This window comes from Colobus angolensis, unplaced genomic scaffold (assembly GCF_000951035.1).
Source record: "Colobus angolensis palliatus isolate OR3802 unplaced genomic scaffold, Cang.pa_1.0 Scaffold75, whole genome shotgun sequence".
Classification (NCBI taxonomy): domain Eukaryota; kingdom Metazoa; phylum Chordata; class Mammalia; order Primates; family Cercopithecidae; genus Colobus; species Colobus angolensis.
Genome location: NW_012121265.1, coordinates 444,111 through 451,411, shown reverse-complemented (window position 1 = coordinate 451,411; position 7,301 = coordinate 444,111). Strand labels below are relative to the sequence as shown.

The window sequence follows — 7,301 nt, the reverse complement described above, 5'->3', positions numbered from 1 at the left end:
TGGGCTCAAGCAATCCTCCTGCCTCACACCTTAGCCTCCTAAGTAGCTAGGACTAAAAACAGGTACCACCATGCCCAACATTTTTTTTTTTTTTGAGACAGTCTCACTCTGTTGCCCAGGCTGGAGTCCAGTGGTGCAATCTTAGCCCACTGCAACCTTCACCTCCTGAGTTCAAGTGATTCTCGTGCCTCAGTCACCCGAGCAGCTGGGATTACTGGTGTGTGCGACCATGCCCAGCTAGTTTTTTTTTATTTTTTATTTTTAGTAGAGACAGAGTTTCTCCATGTTAGCCAGGCTGGTCTCGAGCTCCTGGCCTCAAGTGATCCACCTGCCTCAGCCTCCCAAAGAATTGAGATTATGGGCGAGGGCCACTGTGCCAGGCCCAACTTTATTTATTTATTTATTTTTTGCTTCAGATAGTTTCACTCTTGTCACTCAGGCTGGATGGAGTGCAATGGCGCGATTTCGGCTCACTGAAACCTCTGCCTCCTGGGTTCAGGAGATTTTCCTGCCTCAGCCTCCCAAGTAGCTGCGATTACGGGCGTGTACCACCACGCCCCACTAATTTTTTGTATTTTTAGTAGAGATGGAGTTTCACCATGTTGGCCGGGCTGGTCTTGAACCCCCGACCTCAAATGATATGCCCACCTCACCCTCCTAAAGTGCTGGAATTACGGGCATGAGCCACCATGTCTGGCCCTAATTTTAAAAATTCTTTTTTAGAGACGGGGTCTTTGTTGCCCAGGCTGGTCTCAAATTCTGGCTTCAAGCAATCTTCCCACCTCAGCCTCTCAAAGTGGTGGGATTACAGGTGTGAGCCACTTTTTCTTTATATATTTTGAGGTATACTATTAGACATGTAGGTACATTACTAGAAAGTTTTGAATTATTATGCCCTTCTGGCTTAACAATTTAGGGAGGGAGAAGGCTTAATAAAGGAAAATAGATTAAAAAAAAAACCTACTCAAGATTACAACTAGTTAAGCTAGTTGCTCTCAGGTTCTATTATGTGTGATATTCATTCTACTATCATGCTTTTTGATATTCAAGGTATTTTAGAATTTTGGATTATTGAGAAACAGACCAAAAGAAGAAATAAAATTCACACACACACACACACACACACACACACACACAGCTGGTTCTAACAGAAAAGGTTTGTACTTAGTAAAAAACAAACCTGCTAAAGGGGAGGGAGGTTAAATGGCACCCTACTTAACTGTGGGGCAGGGGAGTGAAAATGGAAATTGTCGGAGTCGCTGAATTCTGCCATATGTGATAACCAAACGGTAGATAAGGTTACAAATAACCTAGGGGATGACACTAATTTCACAGCAAGAAAACACAAAGGGTTATAAAAAAGCATAGTACCAATAAATGCAAACAAAAAAACAACCTAAGTCCAAAAGTTGATTAAAGGGCCACAGAAGAAACTAGGGTTTAAAAAACAAAAACTACAAATATACTGATATCCGTATCCATACTATATATGAATATAGAATAGATATGACCATATGTATTTTGTTTTTTATTTTTTTTTATTTTTTTTTTTGAGACGGAGTCTCGCTCTGTCGCCCAGGCTGGAGTGCAGTGGCCGGACCTCAGCTCACTGCAAGCTCCGCCTCCCAGGTTCACGCCATTCTCCTGCCTCAGCCTCCGGAGTAGCTGGGACTACAGGCGCCCGCCACCTCGCCCGGCTAGTTTTTTGTATTTTTTAGTGGAGACGGGGTTTCACCATGTTAGCCAGGATGGTCTCGATCTCCTGACCTCGTGATCCGCCCGTCTCGGCCTCCCAAAGTGCTGGGATTACAGGCTTGAGCCACCGCGCCCGGCCTGTATTTTGTTACACACAGTTTTTTAGCACTGGTTACAGAGGTCAAGATCAACACTCACCCTGCAGGCTAAGTACCCGTGGTAACCAGACGCGTGCTCAGTGTGGCTGTCACTTAGGAGGCAATATTAATGTGCTATAAGCAAAATCAAATGTTCTATATTATAACAAAGTTCCAGTGAACCAGGTATTAAGGCCAAGGACATCTGTACAGGATTTATAACATAACAAGGCCAAGGACATCTGTACAAGATTTATTTCATTCAGCACAATGTTTTAGAGTGATAGTATACGCCCTAATACAGAAGGAGTGATTCAGAACCCACCAAAAGATCAAGAGCCAAAGTCAGTGGCTTTGTATCCCAGGTCAGTAGGAGTTTCCTCCGCCATTTTGTTTTTCTTGGATTAATGAGATGATGTACAGAACGCCCTGTGCTGAGCTCACTATGGCTTCTGACAAACAAGCACCACTAGGCACAAGACTTCATTGCTTTATCCTTGCTCTGGCTGTGCTAGTGAGTGGCAAAAGCCTCTTGCCTGTGCTTGCCATCCAAATTTTTCTTAAGCATTCCTGTTACTAGCCATAGCTTCCCATGACTTCACATTTGAATAAGTTATCCTGAAGTGCGTGGCTGTAATATTGACAAACAGGACTAATGAGAGTGAACTGCCATCTGTTTAACAAAACACACTCTTCTAAGAGAACACCCACAGTCTTACTGCATTTAGTACATAGTCACAACATTGAAATGACATGTAAGAATTAATACAAAATATTTATTTTTTTTCAAACCACAGAATTCTTAACCCCAGAGCCACACTATAAAGTTCTCAGAATCGTAAGCCATTAACATTTTTCTAAACAATGTAGTCCAGAGATGAAGATAATTTCCAACCAGCAGGGATGCAATATATAGTAGGTTCCCCTAAGAATGAAGTTCGAATTAGCATTTCCTTTAATACTCCCATAGCCACTCCGTCAACAGAAGCAGAAACAGTACACGTATTCATGCCACTCGGCTCTGAAAAGAGGTTCAAGGTGGGTCTTGGCCAGTGGAGGAAGAAAAGTGTCTGGGACTTCAGTTAATCAACAGTGGGGACAGAGAAGGATAATTTCCCTTGGAAAAGAACAGGGTTCCTTTCTCATATTCTTGTGGACAGAAACTGGGGTGAATTTCAATGGGGGTAATGAAAGAAATAGGAGAGCTATTTCTCCATGAACTCCTATGACCTCCATTTTAACTTCTGACAAAAGTGAACTTCATTTACACAATTGTATTGAAAACAGTAATCACAACCAAAAAGGTGCTATAAACCTGTAATAGGTGTCAAAGGGATTGACATTCCGAACTTTAATTTTAAGGACCGTTTAAAAGGCCTAGACTTGGATTAAAGTAAACATAATATTCCAAGCTAAAAGAGGCACCATAAAAAAATCAACTCAAAACATCCAAACAATAGCTAGATGACTAATGTAGGTTGTTTTGCTTTTTAGTTGCAAAGCTTTTCAGTATCTCAGATTAGTGTATTTCATAAAACAATGCTCAGTTATTTTAATAGCTGCCCATGAAACAATAACATTTTAACTCAAGGGCAATCCTTCCTGCATAATAATCACAAAAAGAATTAACTGCTATAAAACATGGGGAAAAAGAAGAAAATAAAGCCAGCCTCAATAATAAAAAGACAAAATCTGGAAGGGTTACTCTGCTTAAAAAGAGATTAACCAGGATTATTTAAATACTATAATACAAGTGCTCCTGCTCACTTCCAACTGCAGAAACCAATTTTGTTTGCTAGATCACCATTACCTTTGCTAGTATGTGTACAGACCACCACTCGGAAGTTTCCTTTTGTGCTGAAAAACGTTCAAATCCCTTGTTTGGTCAGTACAGAATATTGCGAGGTGATGCTCATGCAAACTCTTCCTGAGGAATTTATGTGTGCAAATCTGCAACCCGACAGTATGGCATGCAGCCAGGGAGTGGTAGCTGCACAGGTGTGAGCACTGAAGATGGATGTGCAGTGTTCACAGCCATGGACATCCATTCTTCTGCAATCTCATCTACCCACAAATTAGCTTTCACTCTAGACCCCAAAGAAAGGGAGGGTAGTTGCTACAAATTTGTTAAAGGGACAGAAGGAAAGTAACTTGTCTACAAAATAATGCACCATGCATGCATCTGGGTTTGTGTTGGTTCTTACTAACCTTGCCTAAGAACTATTAGGATAATAGTCACAACACCAGGTTTTGCTTTCTGCCCCACAAAACAACACTAGTAATTCCTGTCAGGTTAGGGTACAGCTGTGACAACAAAAGGTCACAAAATGACAATGTTACTGAAGCTTAAGGCCAACCTTTAAAATATGTACCGTCTCTCAAAACAATTATCTATTTACTTTTACATGTCATTTTTTCAAGATGACTGACCTGGCTTCCCTTTCAAGGAGCTACTTTCAGGCTGCACAAACATACTAGACAGTTTAAGCAAATCGGCCATTGACTAACCACACAATCAGCCTGCATGTACAGTTTTCTATCTTCAATGATTTGGGCCTTTAGTGATGTTGGTACAAAAGCCAGTATGTAATTGGGGTAGAAAAACCATATACTATACTGGCAAGAATACAAAACAAAAGGCCAGGCACGGTGGCTCACACCTGTAACCCCAGCCCTTTGGGAGGCCGAGGCGGGTGGATCACTTGAGGTCAAGAGGTCGAGACCAGCCTGACTAACATGGTGAAACCCCGTCTCTACTGAAAACAAAATACAAAAAGTAGCTGGGCGTGGTGGCACGTGCCTGTAATCCCAGCTACTCAGGAGGCCGAGGCAAGAGAATCACTTGAACTCAGGAGGCAGAGGTTGCAGTGAGCCAAGATCACACCACTGCACTCCAGCCTGGGTGACAGAGTGAGACTCCATCTCAAAAGCAAAATACAAGAAAACAGAAGAAAATACTTTCTGGCAAACAGTCAATATAAAATGAGGAGAAAGGGTAGGAAATCTTACTTCCTCTCATATTGCAAACTCAGAATTTTTAAGAATCCCAATAAATAAGCAAAGTCTATTTCAACTTAAACAGGTCCTTCATACTGCGATGTGCCTCAAGGGCCCAAGATGATTAACAGCCAGGACATGCAGACTGGGAGACTATGTACAACCTTTCTAGAGTGCCTTCCAGGCAAGGTTTTGTTGTACTAAGCCCTGACCCATAGCCAGCTGCAGTCACTGAGCAAAAATTTAGAGAAACTAAATTTTGCAGACTTTACTTTGCCCACTTTTTATTAATACATACATAGTAAAATATAAAATATTTCTCCATGAACTTAATAATGCAAAAGCATCCAAAGATTTTAATGCCAATTCACATTACACTGTGATGCTTTTATAGGGAAAGTTCTTTTGTAAAAGAATGCTCTCTCCCAGAAAAAGCATTTGGGTATATTATTAGGATACTGAAGAAATTGTCCACATTTAAAGAAACATTCCAATTTTATTCCTTTCAGAAAAATTACCACCACTCAGACTTCAGTTCTAGGTGTGAATTGTAAGCCTGCAGCAAGCATTCCACTGAGAAAAGTAAAATGTGAATGTCATGATGAATGGAATTCTCCTTGATACTAGAATGTTACCGGTGTAGCAACTTAAACTGTCCAGGTCATAGTGAGAGCCTGTCTACATTCTTACAGTAATTCAGTGTTCATCGATGCAATCCAGGATGCTCACAGAGTGAACTGAGTCAAATTAAAGTCCACAAAATCCACCAACTCTGGTTAAGTACTTTAAAAAATAAATCTGACAACCTTTATCTTTACTTCTCTGCATAACAGTTTTGCAAATCAAGGACTTCTATTACTGGGTGACTTACTTGCTCCCAATATCCACCTTCTAAACTCTCCCATCCACACCACTCCCCACCAAAAACAACAAACTGAATTGGCAGAGGCAGCTTTATGAAAAACCTGCAGAGCAGACATGCAACAGTATCCCTGGGATGTTTCTTTTCCTCTCAAGTTCTCTGAAGAGGTAAATACTCTTAGTCTGATGTTGCCTAGTAGAGAAGCCTATGCTCAATTAAGATTCAAGCAAAATTGAGAAGAAAAGTATTTTTCTCTTGCTGCATCTATTTTCTTGGGCTTACAACAACAGCCTTTTATGAAGGACTAAAAAGCACTGTGGATGTAGAGAAACAGAAATATAGCTTTGCCACAGCTAGAAGGGAGCCTTAAGATAGCAGTGCTACTTCTTCCCTATCACACTCAAATATAATGTTCAAATAACAGACTTGTTTTAAGTAATTATCTCACTCATTTAAAATGAAGTGATCGGGAACCCCACACCACTGGGTGTATTTGGACTTAATAACTATCTGCTTCCTAGACCATTACAGGAAGTAGCTCTCAAATAATGCTAAGGGAAACTTCAGAGCTAAAGTACCGCCCATCCCTAAACTAGAGTACTGCCAATACTACAGCAGCTGGTGACATCGTGTTAAGTGGCACAGGGAATGGAAATACTCTGTGAGAGTTGGTCCCCAACATTAACATGAATATGCTCTAGTGAACCAGGGGAAAATCTGACCAATGTGCAACAGGTGTCTATTTTCCCACTTAATTAGCATCCTGCTACAGGGCCACACCTGCCATCTTGGTGGGTGAGTTTAGATACCATACACTTCTCCAGGAGGAGTTTGACAACATGGTCACACAGTTGCAAAGTGCACAAAGCTCAAGGCACAGAGTAGAAAAAAGTTGTGAACCGATGGGGGAAAGTTCTAGCAAAAGCAGAGTTAGAATTTTCCTTTACTAAGACTTTCTAATGCTAAACAAAGACCAACTCTTTTAAAAGGGGTTGTTTTGGTTATGGGTGAAAAATACTGTATTGTAATGATCTGCTTAGTTTTAAAGCAAAAGAGATCCTGACATGTGAAACCAATACACCAAAATGCCAAGTCCACAAATGAACAAAACAAGTGCTTTTAAAAAAAAAAATTCTTCTGCTCTTCTATTTTTGGAGGAAGCTGCTGATTTTGGCTGTCAGATTTCACTTAGAAATGGTCACTTTCTGAGATGCTTTTTCCTCACAGAATCTGTAGATAAACTCTTAATTAAAAGATTGTCCCATTTCAAAATCACCCCCAAGTCTAGCAGCAACTTTTTTTTTTTTTTTTTAGTTTTTGTTTTAAAATTACAAACCAAGTAAGAAGTCCAACATCCTCTTCCACGAACAGCTTTGTGACAGAGCTCCTGAGTGTCTGCAGCCCCCACTGTGCTCTGAATACAGCCTCTGCAGCTCCAGTGTGTCCTCTTTTCAGGAAGGAAAGCACATTCACTATCTGTACCCCCTGGAACCTGCACACGCTGACGAACTGTCTGAAAAAACATCAGAACAGGAAAAAGTATGAAGAGCAGACAGCATTTGATAGTGGCAGGAATCTGTTTATTCAACACATTTCTCACTCCTCTCCCA

General features: G+C 40.9%; 1 protein-coding gene across 1 annotated transcript in view; it reads right to left on the bottom strand.

Moving 5' to 3' along the window:
• Window positions 1-2,069: 2,069 nt before the first annotated feature.
• CACUL1 (CDK2-associated, cullin domain 1) overlaps window positions 2,070-7,301 on the bottom strand; it is a 68,011-nt gene continuing 62,779 nt past the window's right edge. The window contains exon 9 of the mRNA XM_011927795.1: window positions 2,070-7,204. Coding sequence (XP_011783185.1) covers window positions 7,164-7,204 — 41 coding nt within the window. The 3' untranslated portion in view covers window positions 2,070-7,163. The remainder of the gene's footprint in view (window positions 7,205-7,301) is intronic.